This window comes from Pelodiscus sinensis, chromosome 3 (assembly GCF_052426305.1).
Source record: "Pelodiscus sinensis isolate ZL-2025 chromosome 3, ASM5242630v1, whole genome shotgun sequence".
NCBI lineage: Eukaryota > Metazoa > Chordata > Testudines > Trionychidae > Pelodiscus > Pelodiscus sinensis.
Genome location: NC_143054.1, coordinates 14,215,692 through 14,237,593, shown reverse-complemented (window position 1 = coordinate 14,237,593; position 21,902 = coordinate 14,215,692). Strand labels below are relative to the sequence as shown.

General features: G+C 43.0%; 1 protein-coding gene across 2 annotated transcripts in view; it reads left to right on the top strand.

Annotated features, from left to right (window-relative positions):
* LOC102457950 (24-hydroxycholesterol 7-alpha-hydroxylase-like) overlaps nucleotides 1–8,936 on the top strand; it is a 34,290-nt gene extending 25,354 nt beyond the window's left edge. The window contains exons 7-12 of one of the 2 annotated variants that reach the window (XM_006120675.5): nucleotides 1,198–1,288; nucleotides 3,802–3,935; nucleotides 4,490–4,585; nucleotides 4,913–5,001; nucleotides 7,235–7,322; nucleotides 8,632–8,936. In XM_006120675.5, coding sequence (XP_006120737.2) covers nucleotides 1,198–1,288; nucleotides 3,802–3,935; nucleotides 4,490–4,585; nucleotides 4,913–5,001; nucleotides 7,235–7,322; nucleotides 8,632–8,703 — 570 coding nt within the window. In that variant the 3' untranslated portion in view covers nucleotides 8,704–8,936. The remainder of the gene's footprint in view (nucleotides 1–1,197; nucleotides 1,289–3,801; nucleotides 3,936–4,489; nucleotides 4,586–4,912; nucleotides 5,002–7,234; nucleotides 7,323–8,631) is intronic. The other variant, XM_075923386.2, reaches the window with a different exon arrangement.
* Nucleotides 8,937–21,902: the final 12,966 nt, after the last annotated feature.

Genomic DNA, 21,902 nt, shown 5'->3' with positions numbered 1-21,902 from the left:
TTCCAAAAGCAGGCTGGTTACAGAGGCAGGAAAGAGTCTCCTGGAGGAAGGAAACATAGATCACTAGTTAGACTGAGCCTGAGACAAATGTCCCCAGATGTATCTGTGGCTATGGTGACACTAGAGAGCTTACAGTGATGGAGAGGCACTGATATAGTTACACTGATGTAAGTTGCCTAGTGTTGTTACTGACAGGAGAGATTTCTCCCATCGACTTCATTAATCCACCTCCAACAAGCAGTGATATCTATGTGGAATGGAGAAGCTCTCCTGCCAACACAGCACTGTCCATATTGGCGCATAGGCTGGAGTAACTTATGTCACTCAGCGGGGTGGCTTATTTACACCCCTGAGCAATATAAGTTATACTGCCATAAAAAGGGGTGTTTAAATACTGCTTGAGTTAGCTCCTATTTGTGCTGATGGCTTTTGTTAATAATAAATGCCTCCCTTCAAATGGGTGTGCTCTTTGATAAAAAGATTTGTATGGGTCTGTTTATAAGCTGGGTAAAGAGAAGTGGGGTGCCAAAGGGGGGGCACCAGGGGTCACAAGTCATCCCACACTCGCAAAAGGACTTGGATAATTGTGCACATTCATTTAGTACAAGGAAAGCCTTTTTATGTGGAACAGGTGCACCCGTGTTTTGTGTGCCCAATAGTATTGCCCTTCCTTCCAGTTAAAACTTAAATTGCAACGCATTGGTTTGCAAGTGTATTTAAGCATTATATTCTCACTAATATCACCTGACTCTCACGCTGGCTTTCCACTGACTTCAATACCTACTTCTGACTCACAAAGGTATACGTGGGATGAGCCTCTGGCTCATTACCCCAGGGCCTTTGGCCATCTCTCAGATAGCTTAGCTGTTTTTGAAACTTTAACACACTGTCCACGTCCGCAGTGAAGCAATAGAAATCACAAATTGTCATACAGTGTCATCCACAGCTGCTTTCAGCGAGGGAGGGGCCCACTTCAAATACCTGTAAAACTTGGGGAGGTTGTGAGCTTTTTGACTTAGAATCATAGACATATAGGGCTGGAAGGGACTTCAAGAAGTTGTATATCCTTAGTATAGAATATCCCCTAAGTATATGCCGACAGGTATGTCTCTAACCCGTTCTTGTGACGTGCAATCTTTACTAGCTTTAACACAGCTCCGTATTTCTGAGGTAACTTCTTTCAGAATCTCTCTTTAGGTGGCATTTTGGACCTTGGCATTTATACTGTCCCACCCTTCTATTTACAAGAACATCATGGAGGACATAGTTTCTGTTTTTGGCAAAGCAGGTAATAAACGAGAAATCAATGACTGTCGTGTTCTAGAACATACATTTAAAAAATAACAGTGTGTTCTGTATCTGTACAGTGCCAAGCCCACTGGGTACAGGACCAGGACTGATGTTTCTAGGTATAACTGCAATGCAAATAATAGCTAATAATATGGGGGCAAACCCTGAGATCTTTACTCAGAATTTGCTCCTTGCTTACTCAAGCAAAACTACCTGTTGACGTCAATGCAAGAACGAAATTGAGAATGAATTGAGGAAGAATGCAGCAAGGATTTAAGGATTTGACTCTTCAGGGTTCAGCCTAGCATTTGGGTCAAGTCTCTTATATCTTCATAGAATCGTAGAATACTAGGACTGGAAGGACCTCGAGAGGTCATCGAGTCCCGTCCCCTCCCCTCATGGCAAGACCAAATACTGTCTAGACCATCCCTGATAGACATTTATCTAACCTACTCTTAAATATCTCCAGAGATGGGGATTCCACAACCTCCCTGGGCAATTTATTCCAGTGTTTGACTACCCTGACAGTTAGGAACTTTTTCCTAATGTCCAACCTAAACCTCCCTTGCTGCAGTTTAAGCCCACTGCTTCTTGTTCTATCCTCAGAGGCCAAGATGAACAAGTTTTCTCCCTCTTCCTTATGACATCCTTTTAGATACCTGAAAACTGCTATCATGTCCCCCCTCGGTCTTCTCTAAATGACATGTGCTTCATCTAAAGGACATGTGCTTGTTCTCTTCTAAGGGGTTTCCTGTCAAAGGAACAAGGCTTGCTTATGATTTCAAAGCTCTTTTAAACTGTGATACTCCATTATCTTCAGTGAGTCACGTCTGGAAATGTTTGGAGCATTCTTAGGGTCAGCGCCAGAAAAAAATTGAGAGAATTCTGGACCTCCTGGCTCTAAGCCCCATGTTTAATACACGATCCTATGTCTTTTAGGAAGTACTACCCAATCCTTCCCTGGAAGGGAGAATGAATGTGCCTGTAATGGCTCAGCTCATTCCTGAAGGCAAACTCCTTGTGTCCCTGCTTAGGTAGTGAATTTGGGCTGAGACTGTTCTGATCTTGCTTCCAAGGACTGATTCAATAGCGGAAAGCAGGATTTCCTTAGTCAAAGAAATGTACTTGTAGAACTCCCTTGTATTGGAGGTCTACATATGTTCTCTGCTGGTTGCGATCGGGGAATGCTGCAAGTTCTACTTGTTTTGGTCTGATTATTGTGAACCATTTATGCCCCCTACAATGTATGATTTATTTAGCATTTGATGAAGCCTCTCTTCCCATTTTGTGTGTGTGCCCAATGAGAACTCTTGTAGATGGCTGGTTTTCTTGAAGGCTATTGCATGCTATTGGGCCACAGAGTATTTTTGTGATGTTGCCTTGCTGTACATTCGGTCTCTCTGCCTTTCTCTTTAAGATGTTTTATTATCTCACGCTGTGGTTCTCGCAGAGTGCTTCTTTGCCTTCAATAGACCCCTTACAAACTGCTTACATGTTTTAAACTCTCCTGAGACCTTGTGAGCTTAACATAGTATCTGAAAGTAAGATCTGCAAACTTTCTCAAATACCAGTTGTCTTGCAATGGACTCTATGTACATACAGCAAAATTAAGGGAATTAAATAAAGAACAGGATGGGGATTGAAGAACTTAATTATTATTATTGTTTTAGTGCTCAAAATTGTGCTTGGATGCCCCACAGAAGAAGCCAAAGCTCCCTTCCCAAAGAGCATGTCAGCTAAATTTAGAGTGGCACAGTAAGTCAGGGTCGTAACACAGGTACAATAAAAAAGAGTAGGGGAGCAGAAAAACACACAGCTATCACGGTCATGTGATTGGGCTATAAAGAATGTAACACATTTAAGGTTCTGTGAATTTAGATGGGTTTTATAAGAAGGGCCAGGGGGATACTGCACAGCAATATTAACTTATGGCACTTTTTAATCAGCAGATCTCAAAGTGCTTTACAAAGGAGGTCCGTATCATCACCCCTATTTTTCAAACAGGGAAACCAAGGCAGAGTTGTGAAGTGACTTGCCAAATGTCACCCAGCAGGTCACCTGCATAGCCAGGAAGAGAACCAAAGTGCCCTAAGGCCCAGTTCAGTGTGTTATCCACTAGGTCCTGGTATCCATCTACATACACAGTTCAACATGATTTAAAACCCAAACTGGTCAAAAATGGCAAAAATTTACATACTCTTGAAAAACCACCATTTTCATCAACAGATTGTCAAGTTGTTGAGCTATCACAAGTCTGAAAGCCCGATATGTTAAAACCCTCACATGCTAAAACAATAACAAGGCGGCTTAGCCAGCCAGAGTGTAAAACTACATTACACTGTTGGAGGAATGCATTCTAGACAAGGCAGAGACAACACTGGAAATTCTGGAGACACTACCAGAAGCCCTCTAGCAAAATGTTTCAGTGCATGATGAAACCTCATAACCCGTGTGGAATTTTGTACTTTGTATTACCTTATTCATACAATATTATTTCTTATCATGCAACAGGTAAAGAGAATATTGAAGTATCTGAAGATGACCTGAAGAAGCTTCTTTTAATTAAATGGTGCATTTTGGAAGCCATTCGGCTAAGGTCTCCAGGTGCAATCACTAAGAAAGTGGTGAATCCACTGAAAATTCAGGTGAGGTTTGTTTTTGCATGGATGTCAGTGCATTGTGATCCATTCAGAAGTCACCATCCCAAATGTATCTGGACATAATGAATTAGGGATAGGGAATCCCAAACATTATTTAAACCCATTGTTTAAGAATGATTTTACTTCCTCCCACAACACACTCTCATCTTCACTTTCTGACTGAAGGAGCTGAGGAATACCACACTAATGTACAGGCCAGTCTCTACCAGGGTAAAGTTCAGCAAACAGATTGGCAAAGTCCCACCAGCTGTTGGATACAGTCCTTCAGCCAGAGTCAGGGGAGAAGACCACATTTAAAAATTCAGGCCTATCTTATATGTAATAAAGAAGCAGCAGCAATAACAAAAAAAAGTGCAAACCCATTTTTCCCTTGCATCACAATTTTCACAATTTTGCTTTGCCAGCTGCACTTCCTCTCTAGTAAGGTCTTTCATTCTGTCCTTGGTGAACCAGACGCATTCATAATCGTATGTTTTTGGAGCAGGTGGAATTTGCAATGTTCGATTTCCTTGCTTCAGAAATGTTTCTCTTGCTTTTAGACTTTCACCATCCCTGCAGGTGACATGCTGATGGTATCTCCATATTGGGCACACAGGAATACAAAATACTTTCCTGATCCTGAAACATTCAAACCTGTAAGTTGCCTATTTTGATATATTTATTTTGCTCTCTTTTCTCCTTTTTCATCTAATCAGATCCCAGCTGTGTGGGGCTCTGCAGTATAAAGAACATATAGATATACTTTATATGGCAAAGCCCGCAGCATGTGTAACCGCTAGGATTTTTAGCATACCCTATTACAAATCCATGCACTAGCAATACAGTGGCCACACAATCTTACCAGGTTGAAGAGAGCTTCGTATGCCAGGATTAGCCATCCAAGATCATTTTTAGCCTGGAAAAATAGCATTAAGCTTATTTATACAAGGCTGATTTGGGGAAAAAATGTTTTCTTCTCACAGGATCGTTGGAAAGAGGCAAATTTAGAGAAGAATGCTTTCTTGGATGGCTTCATGGCATTTGGAAGAGGGAAGCATCAGTGTCCAGGAAGGTCAGTGAAACAGCTGGACTTTGTTTATTCATAAGCTCAGCACAGAACAGCTCCCTTGCTGTGGGGCTCCACTTACTTTGGCTCCTGATGTACTGGCATTGGTCAGTGAGCATAGGTCCATACTCTGTGGGCCTTGCCAGAACTGGTCAGCTAAGATATTGCCCACACCGGAAAAGTAGAGTTAGTTGCAAGATAAAAGCAGAGTCTGAGACCAACATGTCAGGGATCCGCATCTTGGGAGACAGAAGTCAGCCCAGCTCTGCTGCTCTCCTAGGGTGTGTCTACACAGCAGAGTTATTTCGGAATAACGGCCATTATTCCAAAATAACTATGCGAGCATCTACACAGCAATTCCATTATTTCAAAATAATTTCGAAATAACGGACAGCTTATTCTGACTTCTGTAAACCATATCCTACAAAGAATAATGCCTATTCCAAAACAGCTGTTTCAAAATAATGTGTGGGTAGATGCTCCACTGCTGCTATTTCGAAATAGCCCCTCACCAGAGCCATTCTAAGTTATTCCTCTTGGGGTTGTAAATTGAGATAGCACCTCTACATTAGGGTTTCTGCCTTGGTTTCTGCAGTGTAGACGTGCTATTTCGAAATAAGCTATTTCAGAATAAGTATTCTGGAATAGCTTATTGCGAAATAACTGCGCAGTGTAGACATAGCCCTAATGTCTTTTCATCAGTGGACAGTTACTTCAGTTACAGGACATGCTAGTCTACGTATGTGGGATTGTGGTGGTCAGAAATGCTGTCAATTTAAGCATTGTTTCTCTAGTCTAAACCTCTTCTTTCATCCCTCATGATAAAATAGCCTCCTTGCCCATCAGTCAAATCATATCACTTCCCTCTTTGAATCTTTTGACTGGCTCCTCTATGTTTAAAGTTCCAGTACTTGCTTCAGTGCCCAGTAAAGCTATGCCTTGCCTCATGGCTCAAACGCCATATTCCATCAAATCCCTTTTCATTCCTCCATCAAATCCCTTTTCATTCCTTCAGCAACCCTCCTTCTTGCCCTCTTCTTTGTTCCATGCTGTACCCCACCCCTCAATTCATGGAACAACCTCCCCAGCCCACAAAGCCAGCTGCCCACCATCTGATGATGTTCATCAAATATGTATATGGCCATTCTAAAGCGCATGGTGCTCAACTGTTGCTCACAATCACTCAGGGTAGGACAAGAAGTGAACAGCTTAATCTGCAAGAAGGGTGATTTAGGTTTAGTGTGCTGGGTTGTGTACCCCCCGTGGTACAGACAGGGTTAATTGTGGAAACTGTGCACCTGGCGGATGGATCAGGCCCAATTACAGATGAAGCCCAGCTGGAGTTTACTCTAAAGGGAAGAAGCCAGATTACAGGGCAGTAAAAGGGAAAACAAATCTGAATTCCTTTCCTGGGCCATGGGGAGGCCTGAATAGGACTCTTGCTGAGCCAGTGAAGAATTTCCTGGCTGGCACAAAGGGGGAAAGGAAGCAGAAGCCCGGGACAGAGCTAATCTTGGGATTCTCTCCTGAATAGAGAGCTGTGGCAAAAGGCTGGGGGAGACACAGGGTACGTCTACACTAGCCCCCTAGCTCGATCTAGGGAAGCTAATGAGGGCAACAGGAATTGCAAATCAAGCCTGTGATTTAAATATCCCGCACTTGATTTGCATGTTCCCGGCCGGTTGCCATTTTAGAAATTGACTAGCCCGAAGTAACTGCTCGCGTCTACACGCGACAGTGAAACGGGATTCCGATTTAAAGCCCCTAATTCAAATTAGCTAGTAAACCTCATTGCAGGGGGAATACCAGCTAATTCAAGTTAGGGCTTTAAATCGGAATCCCGTTTCACTGCCGCGTGTAGACGCGGGCAGTTACTTCAGGCTAGTCAATTTCTAAAATGGCGACTGGCCGGGAACATGCAAATCAAGCGCGGGATATTTAAATCCCGGGCTTGATTTGCAGTTCCGGTCGTCCTCATTAGCCTCCCTAGATCGATCTAGGGGGCTAGTGTAGACGTACCCACAGAGAAGTTCCTGGGGCAAAGCAAACTCTGGCGTTTAGCCTTGATAGAAGGGCAGGATCTGGTCCTTCAGAGAGCCCCTGGGTAAGGTTCAACCGAGGAAGAGAGCATAGCGGAAACCTGAGAGAGCTGAAAATTCAAGCCTGGGGCTTGTGTGCTTTTTATGCTAATATGCATGGTCGCACCAGATACATGACAGTTTTCTCTTTTGTCTGTTAGGTGGCTGGCTGTAATGGAGGTTCACATGCTAGTTGTTCTGTTACTTTACAAATATGAATTGATTCTTTTGGACCCAGTACCAAAGGAGGTAAAATATTTGTATGTTTAATCGAAATCTTTGAACCTTGTTTATTCTCAACTGTGACTGTCTGTCACGTTGTTTATAAAATGTGTGGGGGGCAAATTCTTCCCTCACTTCTAGCTGTGTAAATCCAAAGTAACTCCACAGAAACCAATGGAGCTACTCTGGATTTACAGCAATGCAGCTGAGAGGGCATTTTGCCCCGAGGATGGCTAAACTCATCACAGCTTCTTTTAATGACGTTGTGCTTTTTGTGAATGAGCAGATACTTAGTACAGGGTGGAGGACATAGAAATGTTTTTAACTGTCACTCCATACATAATCTTATCCAGGCATGACTGAATGTCCCTTTGCCCCTACATACATGCTCAAAGGTTAGTCCCAGGTGGGGGAAACTCCAAGGGACTTGTTCTCCACTGCCTTTGCACTCATGTGCCCAAATAAAAGGACACCAGGTGCAAAGCAAGATAACAGTACCAATGAATTCACATTCCTACTCATTCTGATACGAGGTGAAGGGTTTGCATTCCTTTGCAGAAAGGGCACAAAGTTTCATACCCAGACTCCAGGCTCCACCAGGGGCAACTCTCTTCACACATAGGCCCAGTGCCTGGAATGCAGCATGTTGGGAGCTGCTTGAACATCCCTGTGCCCTCTTGCCCTGCAAGCATCCAATGGCACTATATGATCATTATTAAGTCTTAAATATCCCTTGCTAGTGAGCAGTGTTCCCTGTCAGGTGCACACTTGGGCGGCCACTCAGGAGAGGTTCCAGTGCTGCCCAGCGGATGAGCAGAACACCCACAGACGACAGCCTGTGTTTCTACCGATGGTGCACAGCCACAAATGCCTTGGTGGGCAGGGCAGGGCAGCCTGGGAAAGAGCAGGATACCTCATGGGCAGGATACCTCGGCCAGCAGTTTTGACTACGGCAGCACTGGTGCCTGGACTCCCACTGGAGAGAATTGCACCTGCCAGCTGCTACTCCAAGAAATGATGCCACTGAAAGTAAACTGAGTCCCCTAGAGTTCCAGAAAGTCTCATGCCCTGCACTGTATTAGAGCCACATAATATGTAGCATGGGAGCCAACACCTGCTCCCACTGAAGACAATGACAACTCCCGCTGGCTTCAGTAGGAATAAGCATTGGCCATAATATTGGTTCTGCACTCTGTGTAGCAAAGCAAAACCAATCTCTAAGACACAATGCTGATTACTCTAATGTCAAAGCAAACCGAGAGCAGGGCTGTGTTCAGTAAACTAACCCAAGTGTGTATTGATCATGTCTTTCTACTGCTTTTGTATCTGTTTGCAGAGCCCTCTCCATTTAGTGGGGACACAGCAGCCCATGGGAGCATGCCGGGTTCAGTATAAACCCCGACAATGACAACTGACTTGGCTGACTGGTTCCTTTGCCGGCTTCTGTCCATGAGGGACCATTGCTCTGTTTCACTTCGGCGTGTTGTTGGTGCCCAAATGTAGTTGTGCCTAAAACAGAGTTTAAATAGATTCAAATGCTGTACGTACACTGAGTAGTTGTAATGTCATGCCCATCATTGTATCTAAAGAGCGGGGCCTGCTTGTCTAGGGTGTGGTATTTAAAACAGCCTCTCTATACAACTGCAACTTGTGGGTGTGATCATTGGCAGTGTGTAGGTATCTCACAGATTGCACCCACAACCCAGGCATTTAGGGAACAGATTCATTAAGCTCACTGTGACTTTGGGGCACAAAGTAGAAGGCCTACGCTTTGAACATTAGGTCTCCTTGGCCTAATTCATAGTTGTTCTGCTTGTTCACTTGGGCCAGTGCAAAGTGGCTGGTAAGCCTTAGCAGAGCGGAACAGTAATACCTTGCATTGGTGTAAATGAATGCACACAGTGCAGAACAATAGTGAATTGGGGTCTCTGGACCAGATCCTCAGCTCGTGAAAATCAACATAACTCCTCTGTCTTTGTGGGAATGTTCCTGAGTTACACCAGAGGAGCAGATGCCCTGTGTCTAAACTAAAGCCAAATGATTGTGAATGAAATGTGTGAAAAATGAAAGTGATCCTTTGGAGCTGCCAAAACTTTCAGGGTGTGTCTAGACTACATGCCTCCGTCGACGGAGGCATGTAGATTAGCCAGATCGGCAGAGGGAAATGATTAAAATAATCGCGGCTTCATTTAAATTTAAATGGCTGCCCCGCTCTGCCGATCAGCTGTTTGTCGGCAGATCGGGGCAGTCTGGACGCGCCGCGCCGACAAAGAAGCCTTTCTTGATCGGCACAGGTAACTCTGGTTTCACGAGGCACAGGTAACCCTGGTTTCCGTCGACGGAGGCATGTAGTTTAGACGTACCCTCACTGACTTCTGTTGAGCTTTGGATGCTCCAGGGCTGCAGAATTAGCCCCTGGCTTTATAATACAATGAAAGCCTCACCATGCTGTTTGTGGAACGTGTAAGAAAAGTCTGGAAAACTTTTGCTTTCTTTTAATGATTTGCAGCATGCGAGATGCCAACCTTTTTTGGCCGTTGCACAAATCTAAAAATACCTACCCCTAAAAAGAAAATCTGGAAAAAGCACTTTTAAAGCAAGTGGTTCAACAAATTAAAAGTGTCTTTTAGAATACACAACATTTTAACCGCTGCCACATTTGATACACTGTAATAGCTTTGTTTGTATAATTTTAGTATTAAGTAAAGACTACTGATCACTTTTACAAATATTTGTCCCCCAAAAGGACATTTTACAAAACACTTAAGAACTACAGAATTAAGTTCCATAGGAAAAAAATAACTTATATAGTATGATGCACTAAATTGGTGATCAGATCTTATCTCACTTGGTTTATGCTCCTGATAATATTGCATGATTTTGATAGTGGTATGTTATAGTGATCTCTGGTTGTTACATCTGCAAGACAATTTCCATTGTCACCCTCTGTTCTTAGTTGTTTAAGTCCTGAAACAGTCACCTCTAGAGATGATAGTCTCATGTGTGGTCATTGTCTAAAATTGTGTGTATATATATTTTTAAGTTTTGAACATTTGAGCAAATTTGTTCTGGTATTTTGTAATCATGAGCATGGAAAAACTTCTTTCCTGTGGTTTTAACATAATTGCTCTGGGGTTTATTCCCCACAAAAGGACAACATCACATTGGAAACATCAGTAATCCCTCTTGAGCAGTAAATGACACTATGTGCTAGCTCTAAATATTTTTTTTGCAGCAGTTATGAACATTTGAAAATACATTGCACACGAATTCCAATCTATCTCCAGAGCTGGGATGCCTATGTGTTGCAGCTTCAAACTTGCAAAACAGACTCACAGATTGTGTTTTGTTTTGTTATTTTAACTTCAAGTGATATATGAGATCTACAAATGCTTTTCTTGAAACTCTCTAAAAAATCCCTCCTTGCTAAAATCAGATAGAAGAGGTTTTGTGCTAGAATTTGTTTGTTCTAGAAAATTTGAGTGATTGCAAATAGGGATTAACTATAAATGTACCTGCTCAGCCTTAATAATATTATATTACTCTATTGTAATTAACCTGAAAGTTACTAAATATTTCAATTTCTAAAGCAATGTGCAATAACTGTATCAGATTAGTGGAACTTTGTTGGGTACATTGTGCTAATTTAATCTGTTTTGGTTGTACAATTTAGGCCCTGATGTTGCTAAGGGAACTGTATGGGCTCACTCACACATCTGTACGGAGTCCAACTCTCTGCAACAGGGCATTAGGTGAGACTTTAAAAAGCCTTCTGAGCAAGGACCATCACTGTGTTCTGTACAACACGAAACATTGTTTGCACCCAATGACCAATATATATTGTTAACTCTTTCCCTTGTCGTCATTCTAACAATAAATGTCCTTTCCCTGTTGATTTTTGCCCTAATTTAGCTTGGAATCAGGCCCTTACTGAGGATACAAAGCCTGTATTGGTCCTTGAAAAGACTCTTATTGACTTCAGTGGGCTTTGAGTTTGGCTCTTAGTTTATTCCTGTAGAGGTAAATATTGTGTGGTGTTCAGATAGTCAGAATGCACACTGAGCCAAATTCTACTCTGCTGCTAGTACAGAACAGTGACGAATGGATCTGTGCACCTGTAATGAATGGTAGAAAGTGGGACTGTATTTTGTTTAACACCACAGTGTGCTTGGAGATTTTTAGAATTCAGTGATTAGAATAAAATCTTTTGCATGTATGTGAAAGAGAATTGTTAAGAAAAACCCTGTGGGACAATCTCACCATACACCTTAGGAACTTTACGAGCTGTCCCTTTCTGCCAGGACACAAGGTGTATCTAATACAAAGTGACCAAAGCCCTCAGTTGGCAAGGACTTTAGAAGCTCATTGGTTTAAGTATAACCATTTTTTTTTTCAGAATAACGGCCATCATTCTGGAAAAATAATACTAGTGTCCACACAGCAATTGCGTTATTTCGAAAGAAAATCGAAATAACGGAGGGCTTTTTCCAATGTTGGTAAACCTCATTCCATGAGGAATAACTCCTCTTCTGAAAAAGCTTTTTCGGAAGATGGTGTGTGCGGACGCTCCACTGCTGCTATGTCAAAATACCTCCTCACTAGGGCCATTCTAAAGTTATTCCTACCAGTGCCTCCTGGGGCTCTAAATCAAGATAGCATGTGCACATTAGGGGAGCCTGCCTCAGACTAATTTTGACGCTTTACTGTAGTGTGGATGCTCTATTTCAGAATAAGTTTCTCTGGAAGATATCTTCTGGAAAAGCTTATTCTGAAAGAAGCTTGTAGTGTAGATGTACCCTTAGCCTTGCTTTCATACAGGGGGAAATCAGGGATACAGATTTTCTTCTAGGTAAGGAATAAAATACAGGAAACTAAACCAGATTTGTCACAGGAGGGACAGGACAGGACCTTAGGATCCTGCTTTCTCTGGTAACGGTGGGAACAGCAGTCCATGGCCAACAGTTGCTGCAATCACCCATACCTGTGGAGGTGCAGGTAAAAAAACATCTTGCAATCCTTATAAGCCGTGACCAAGTTTGAAACTCCCCTGCCTTATACAGCTAATGAGTTAATCGCATTTATAATGTGCAAATAAAAAGTCCTGAAAATTAATGCACTTGGTGCCTTCCTAACACTGAAAACAATTGTGAGCCAGATCAGTTGAGAAGATAATTTAATCAAAAATATGTGAAGGAGACATGGGAATTGTTTAAGCAATAGATATGTAGATAAGTAAAAAGCCATCTAGAAAAAGTTTGTATTGATTTTAAAAATGACTTGGTTTAGAAGGGAAATGAATAAATGGAAGAAAAGGGCAGTTGATAGTAATGACTATAAATCAGAAGCTAGGAATTGTAGAAAATTGATAAGGGAAGCAAAGGAACACAAGGATCAATCTATGACCAGCAGAGTTAAGGACAATAAGGAGTTTCTGAAGTATATTAAGAACAAAAGAATTCTAACAATGGTATTGGTCCATTATTAGATGGAAATTTTGAAATTACAAATAATAAAGCAGACAAGGCAGAATTGTTCCATAAATATTTCTGTTCTTTATTTGGGGGTGGGAGAAAAATTAGATGATGTAGTCATATCATATGAGCACACACTTTCTATTGCACAAGAACCTTAGGAGGACATTAAACAGAAGCTCCTAAAGATAGACATCTTTAAATCAGCAAGTGCAAAAAAATTGCATCCAAGGCCTGGCTGAAGAGCTCAGTGAACTATTAATGTTGATTTTTTAAAATGTCTTGGAACATATGGGAACTTCTAGAAGACAGGAAGAAAGTTGATGTCATGACACTATTATAAAAAATATAAATGAGACAACCTTGTTAATTATGTCTGTCTGACATCTATCTTGGAGTGGTTGATACAGGACTCAGGTAACAAATAATTAAAGGAGATCAATAGAAATAATAGCAATCAATATGGGTTTATGCGAGGCATTTAACTTGGTACTACATGATGTTTTGATTCAAAACTAGAAAAATATAAAGTTATTATGGCACACATTAAATGGCTTAAAAGCAGGCTAACTGATAGATCTGAAAAAGTAATTGTAAGTGGGGAATCATCATCAGAAGAGTGGTGTATTTCTAGTGACATCCTGCAGATATTAGTTGCTGGCTCTATGCTGTGTAACATTTATATCAATAAGATGAAAGAAAACATCAAACCATCACTGATACAGTTTGCAAATTACAAAGAAATTGGGGTAGTGATAAATAATGAGGACAGGTCATTGATATAGAGATCTAGGCCCAAGTAAATGATATGCATTTTAATATGAAATATGTAAATGCATACATTTAGGAACAAAAAATGTAGACCATACTTCCAGGATAGGGAACTCTTTCCTGGGAAGTAGTGACTCTGAAAAAGATGTAGTGATCATGGTAGATAATCAACTGACCAGTGTTCCCTCTAAGATTTTCCAACTGTGGGCAGGTTGAATTTTCTTTTGAACAGGTTAAAATTTCTTATGTGCAACACCAATATTGAGATAGTGTGTGGATGTGCACTCACCAGTACAAACAAAAACTGTAGATATAAATGTATATTTTAAATAATCCTCAGGTGTGGAAGAAAATATATTAAAACAAGGGATAATTAACAAAGAACAACAATGCTTATGTTTATTTAATATGAACTCAAATAAAAAGAAAATGAACACTACCTTTGGCTGAAGAGGTAAGTTGTGCCCACAAAATCTCATGATACTATTAATATATTTTTGTTAGTCTCTAATGGTATGTCTACACTACAGCTCATTTTGAAATAGCACGTCCACACTGAGTGGACTCTGAATCGCATTTAAGGCCAGCCGGAACTAGTTCCAGCAGGGTACCAGGTCAGGACTTACTGTGTGGGGCTGCTGCCTGAGGCTATCAGGTGTGTGCTGAAAGGGACCCCCTGGACAGCCAGTTCTCAGGTTTCCCTGCTTGCTTTTGCCTCATTCCTCTCTCACATCCTTCCATTTACCCCTCCTTAACCCCCCTTCCTGATGTCAAATAAAATACACATATTTTTATGAACACAAACTCTCTTTATTTAACAAAACGGGGGGAATGAAACTCTGGTGAGACTGGGGAAAGGAGGTGGGAGAGGAAAGGAGAGAGGGTGGGAGAGGGGAGGGGGAAACCTGGGAGGAGGGAGCTGGAAGGGGGAAGCAAGGGGAAGAAGGGGGAGGGGAAGCTCAGGGATCAGGGTTGGGGGGGGGTTTCACCTGACCAACTTGATTTTCATGCAAACCTGCTCCTAGGTTCGCATGTGGCCTTTGGTGGCCAGGCTGGCAGCTATCCTGCCATAGACAGCCACGTTCCTCTATCTAGTGTGGAGATCATGGACGTTGGGGGCATCCCCCCCCCAAAACCTGAATAAGGTTCATGGTCTCCACCCTGGATCAGGAAGGCACCCAGCTTCTCCAGGCTCTGGCAGGCTCCTGGGAGCTGGCAGACTGCTCCTGGGGAGTGGTGGAGAGCTGGCTGCCAGTGGCTTGCTGGCTCATGTTTTGGAGCCACTGGGTCAGGGACAGTGACTGCTGGCTCTAGATTGGAAGGCTTGGAGCTGGCACAGGCACTGTGGCCAGAGTCTACCCCTTTAAGGGCTCCAGGAAGGGTTGGAGGGAGAGGAGTGTTCTTGGTTGAGGCCAGATTGGCCACCAGGGCACTGTGGGAAGGCTGAAGGCCCCCTGTTTTGATACAAATGTCTACACAGCACTTATTTTGAAATAGCTATTTTGAATTTAGCGTTATTCCTCGTAGAATGAGGTTTACCAAATTTGAAATAAGTGGCCTGCTATTTCGAATTTATTTTGAAATAGTGATTTGGTTGTGTAGACACCAGGAAAGTTATTTCGAAATAAGGGCTGTTATTTCAAAATAACTTTGCTGTGTAGACATACCCTAAGGTGCCACAAGACCATTGTTTTTTAAGTATTTTTAGTTACAGACTAACATGGCTACCCTTCTGAGACCTTGAAGTACTTGTATCATCATCCTTTCTAACAGACAGATGCATATTTCAAAGAGTTTGTTAATAAGGTTTCAGCCTACAAAATAGCTAGCATCACACCTAGCACTTGCTACTTCTGACTCATAAGAGCCAGAACTCTGGCCTTAATGCAATACAATATACCACGTATTAATTAGTAGCACAGGATTTTAAAAAAATCATGAAGATCAGAGTTTTAGATACCTGCAACACTCAAAAAATTCTATAAAAAGAATCTTTTTCTTTCTTACCTTAAGCCATTAACACCTATGTACATTTTGTTTGAAATGTAATCATGAAAATTTCCTAGCAGTGCTCCCCATGCAGCCTGCTCCAGGCCCTTTCCAAGGGAACTCTTATGGTACTAAAAGAAGTCCCCCTTCCATTAATTGCCTAAGATAATATCTACAGAACAAATTAAAAAGTAGATCCAGCTTGTAGTATTCCCGAGGAAACATATAGCTTCAGAATCAACTTACTCTTTAATCCAAAGTCTTGCATTTCACCTCTCACAATGTCTCCTCACAATATGGGGTTCTTTCCCTTCCCCCCCAAATCCTTACCAAATGTCTTGATTCAACCAGAAACCACTCCACCCCCTCCCCCCCCAACCAATTTGCAGTTTCTACACATGTAGACTATGACCATACCAGGAAGGGAAGCTTTCCAAGCATGGAACTCAGAGAGTTAAAAATGTGGCAACCTAAAATGATCAGAGAGATGGCTGAAACAAGGGGGTGTTTCCCATATTCATTGACAGATCAGGGAAAAGTTTGGTCTTGCTCTCACTGGAGGAGATACTGACCTGATTCTAAACACGGTGAAAATATAAAAGAATGGGGAAGGGGGAAGAGAGAGGTGCTGTCTTGTTACCATGGAGCAGGTGGGGATGGGGAGGTGCAAATTGGCAAGAGCAGGAGGAAACTAGGAGGCAGAGAAGTAAAACATCAACTGTCCTGCTCTGAATGGGCAGCAGGGGAGTGGACACAAGGGAAAACAGGGGATCTTTGCCCAACTAGTTCCCCAATGGGAGGGCTAGGGGATAAGCAGCAAGGGGAGACGCTGCTGCCCTGTTAGCAGTTCACAGGGCAGGGGAGGCTTTGGGAGAAAAGTAGAGAAGTTGACCTGATCTGGCAGCACCTGTAACTTACCAGCTTTTCCCATAAGACTGGTGGCAGGCAATGAAACACCGCCCCCTCTTCCCCTTCAGCCTGCAGCTTCATCATGATCTGGTTCACATGATTCCCCCAAGTACTTCCTGCCTCTCTCATTGGAGAACTCACCCATTGGAGAATGGGGCTCGTGCCCCATTCCTCCCTCTCCTCCTTCCACTTACCCTTCCCTAGCCCCTCTTCTTGATGTACAAAATAAAGAAAACGTGTCTTCCAAAATGGAATCTGTCTTTATTGAACAAAACTGGGGGAAACTGGGAAAAGGAGGTGGGAGAGGGGAAGAGAGAGGCTGGGAGAGGGGAGGGCAACTAACATGATCAGGGGTTGGGAACAGGTCCCATATGAAGAGAGGCTAAAGAGACTGGGACTATTCAGCTTAGAAAAAAGGAGACGGAGGAGGGACAGGATAGAGGTCTCTAAAAGCAGGAGTTGGGTTTAGAGGGTGCATGCAGAAAAGTTCTTCATGAGTTCCCATAAAGAAGGACTAGAGGCCACCAAAGGAAAGGAATGGGTAGCAGGCTTCAAAGTAGTAACAGAAAGTTGTTCTTCACAAAGCAAAGAGTCAACCTGTGGAACTCCTTGCTGCAGGAGGCTGTGAAGGCTAGAATTGGAACAGAGTTTAAAGGGAAGTGAGATCAAGTCATGGAGGTTGGGTCCATGGAGTGGTATTAGCCAGGGGGTAGGAGTGGTGTCCCTGCCCAAGGTTTGTGGAAGGCTGGAGAGGGATGGCACGAGACAAATGACTTGGTCACTGTCTTCGGTCCATCCCCTCCAGGGTCCCTAGTGTTGGCCGCTGTCGGCAGACAGGCTACTGGGCTAGATGGACCTTTGGTCTGACCCAGTACGGCCATTGTAAGCTCAGGGCTCAGGGTCGGGGGCCTTAGTGGACCCCCTTGATTCTCTTGCACACCTGCTCCTGGGTGGCCAGGCTGGCAGCTCTCCTGCCCTAGACAGCCACTTTCCTGAGCCTAGTGCGGAGATCGTGGACGAGGTCCACGATGTCTGCACTAGCCCAGGCGGGTGCCCGCCTCTTGCGGTCCCGGGCAAGCTCCCGGGAGCCGCCAGCCTGGTCCTGGGAAGAGGGGAAGCGCTGGGGGGCATCGGGTGGGTGTCTCGATCCGTGCCAGGTGCAGGGTCTGCTGGCTGGGTGCTGGCAGGCTTGCACCTGGCATGGGCACCGTAGCCAGCCCGTGCCCCTTTAAGGGGTCCGGGGCCAGGAGGGGGGTAATAGAGTTTCCCTGGTGTTGGCCAGAGTGGTGTGATGTGCCCAGTGTGGGTAGTCCGGGCAATCCAAGCCAGGACTGCTTTGCAAGCGGGGCACCCCTATGAACTGTCTGTCCGGGGTGGGAGTCGGGACCCTTTAAGCACAGCCCTCGGCTAGCCTGAGACAGCATCTCCACGCTCTAAGTCCTCCTCTGATGCCCTGCCGGCACTGCTTCCGGCCATCCTTAACCCCGGTTCAGGGTCCACTTAATGTGGACATGCTAGTTCGAATTAGCAAAACGCTAATTCAAACTAGTTTTTTAGTCTGGATCCGTTAGTTCGAATTAGCTTAGTTCGAATTAACTAATTCGAACTAAGTTAGTTCGAATTAACGTTGTAGTGTAGACATACCCCCATTGACTCCAGCGAACATTTGGCCCAAGCAAATGCTAAGTAAAGAACCGAGGATGTAATCCTCAGTCTTGTGTCATTTCTGACCGCCTGTTGATATGCAGGTGGGCTCTTGACTGTGCATTGTGTTGAAAATGGAAGAGATGCCTTCTAGCAGCACTTTCATGTCAAAGATTTGTGTTACAACCACACTTGACCCTCTTGCATCATACGTTAAGTAAGCACAAAAAAATCAAGAGACGATCATCAGTTACTTAGTGTAAGGCACATGAGAGCTGAGGCACGAGGTAACATGTTTTAAACTTTCTATGTTGTAAATATGGCTAGCAGGCTTCCAGCTGGTAACTCAAAGATTTTGTATCCCCTAGTCCAGTGTTTCTCAACCAGTGGTACAAGTACCCTTTGCGGTACTCAAGAGAAGTCTGGGGGGATACATCAGCACAACTGAAATTTGGAGAAAACTGAATTTTTGTTTTAAGTTTTACAGCGCTTTATTATTTTTGTACTTTTTATACCCAAAAATTTCATTGCCCGCCCGGCTACGATTAAGTTGTTTAAACAAATGTGTTGCAATGGTAGAAAAAAAAATTGTGTGTCTGAAAACTGTAGGTACTGGGAGAACTTATAATTTTTTTTTAAAGGGGTACTTTATAAAAAAAGGTTGAGATACACTGCCCTAGTTGACTGACAACTGACATATTCAGTAGAGTTTGCTTTGTTACTGCTAATTCAGATCTGAAGTCAATTTAATTTATATGGCCCAAGTTCAGAAAAGCATCCTAAATTCAGTAAAGCACTAAGCACATACTCAAAGGAGGACTGAGTGCTTTCCTGAATTGGGGCCTATAATGACCTCTGCCCAAATGTCATGTCCAGTTTAAATTTAATAGCTAGGTAATGCATGATAAAATGTAAAGTCCCATTAAGTTCACAGACCTTTATAAAATAATTCACTGTCACCTGATATATTGCTATGTGACTCCCCCTCCCCCGCTTCCGCTATCCAAATCTTGGTCTTACCAACTACTATTTTAAGCTTGCTTACAGAACTGGAATAAAAAAAACATGGATATAAAAAGGTGATTACAGCAGACCAAGTCTGAGCATTTAAGTTCCTTTTCCATGGAAACAAACAAAAGAATTTTTATCCAAGAGACAGACAACTGGCTTTTGCTTCCCATGAACTTGTATCATGTACTACTTATTTAGGATTCCAGGCTGATGTTCCTCTAAAAACAAAACAAAAAACCCTCCAGTAGCTGGTCATAGTTTTCTTTTAGATCTAAGTCCATAAATTTAGTTAGAGTCTGTGGGACAAATGTTCAAAATGGCCCCAACTTGACCTTTAAATTTGTAGCCAAGGTTCGTGGGAGTGCACACTTTTGCATATTCAAAGACATGGATTTGTATGACTGGGTCAAGTAGCAAGTAACGTATTTGCCAGCACAAATTCAAGTGCCAGGACACAAAAATTTACAGTGAAGAGGTTTTACTCTCCATCTCATCTCTTTGGGATATATACCCTGACCTTGAAGGCATTTAGGTGTCTAACTCCCATTGTAATCAAGCACTTTTAAGGATCTAGTGCATGGACGGTATGACCGTCTCTTCTAAAGTTCTCTTGTATGTGGTTGGGAGATTCTGTCCTGTGGATTATGCAAAAAGCAGAAGCTCCAATAGGGAACATCACAAAGAGTATGTAATTACAGTATGTAATAGTACAATGTACTATATTTGAAAGAGTTTTTCTGTCTGTGTGTCTGTTTGCCTGTTCAAGGGCTCCTCCTAAAAGGTAAGAGCTAGAACCACTAAATTCAGGATTCATCTTCTTTTATGATAACTTAAAACAAGGTCCGGGTTTGGTTGTGCCATGGGGAATGGGATGTGCCTGGAATGGGATTGCTTCTCATAACACCATACAGAAAAGAGAGAGAATCAACAGGCAAATGAAAAAGGCTGCCCGAGTATAGTGTTGTGTACATTACAAGCCCTTAATTGTCAGGTCCACCTCTGGAGTGACTTGTCCAATATGTCTCCAACTGCAGCAAAAGATACAATATAAAGAGAGCTTCTGTTCTGGTGGGTTCATGATTTTTACTTTTGGGGATTTCTGTTGAGCAATGTTTAAATTTTATGGAGATATCCAAAACTGCCCCAGCCCAAGCCTCTCACCCCGAGGTGCCCTTTAAAGGGGAGGGGCTGATGCTCCTTTGCCTCCCCCCTGATTAGTATAAAACATTGCTCGCTATTCCCCTTCATCAGGGAGTGAGGGGAAAGTGCACAGTTTGCTGCATTCCTGGGGAGCACAGCGGGGAGATGAATCTCCACCTGTTCCAGCTGGGAGACATGCATCCTTTCCCTGGCTGTGCTTTATGGAGCTGCAAAGACCGTGGAGAAATGTTTCTCATCTGGCCCTAAACTACTGGCATGAGAGAGGGCTGGATTAGCCCTCTCTCCCCTGGGCAGCCTGCATACTGAACCCCTCATCCCCAGCCCCACCCCAGAGCAGTGATTCAAATGAAACATGGACATTTTCATTTTATTTTCCAAAACCCAAAAATGAATTAAGGACTTGAGCAAAGCTGGGCAAATCCTCTACTAAGCAATATATGCAATATACATTACTTATTATTGTGTATACAAGGAGAAAGCCTTGAAACCCCCCTGCTTTTTGGATATCTCCATAAAATTTAAACATTGCTCAACACAAATCCCCAAAAGTAAAAATCATGAGCCCACCAAAACAGAAGCTCTATTTATATTGTATCTTTTGCTGCAATTTGAGACATATTGGACAAGTCACTCCAGAGGTGGACCTGACAATTAAGTGCTTGCAATGTACACAACACTATACAAGAGGTGAAATAAACATAGCTTCTCCCCAGAGGATCTCTAGTCTAAAAGGAGCTGAAAACATGTGCACCAGAAAGGCAGGCAGGATAATTAGAAACCATATGCTGGACAGGCTGCTCTCTTCATTTGGGTTTGATTTAGCTGGTGGCATCTTTGACACTCCTCCACAAATTGTTTGTGCTGTAGGCAGATACCAGATGGTTTTCTTGAATAACTGTCCGCTACTATATCCCATTCACCAATTTAGGGAGGAAGGAATCTATCAGCCCGGAAGATCATTTTGACAAACCAGTTGCTGCAGCTTTGCAACTAAATGTAAGGTTGAGTACAGCTGAGAACTCAAATGCTATGGTTTGTAAACATGCAGTACCAGCAGCAACCATGGACCATTTAGTGCCATGAGTGATGCTATCAAGTGGTGCTTCCTGTTCTCATGAGGATGTCTATCATGTGATGGGGTGTCTCCATCCCTCCAAGGACACTTTGACTATATAAAGGACTGTGAAGGGGAGCACAGGCATAGGCTCAAATTGCCCTGCCCTGTAACACTTGTTGGTAGGTGTTAGCTTAGGCCTGGACCCGGAAGGAGGAGGGAAGGAACGACTTAAAAGGAGGGAAGTGGTGTAAAAACCTAATAGGGAGAGCACACAAGCTGATATGGGGTACATCTAGACAGTAGCATTATTTCGGAATACGTCCAGTATCATGAAATAGAGTTTTCCACATCTTAGCAACTAGCCCGTTATTTCGAAATATATTTGAAATAATGGGCTTGCTATTCCGACATCCTGGTAAACCTCGTTCCACAAGGATTAAGGGATTTGTCGGAATAGCACTCTATGTCAACATTTCAAAATAGACTATCTCAAAATAAGCGATGCAATTTGTGCTGTATAGACATACCCGGTGTGTGGAATAAGAAGCTGGTTTGGGGTTAGGAGCTGTCTGAACCCTGCATTATCCCTGAAGC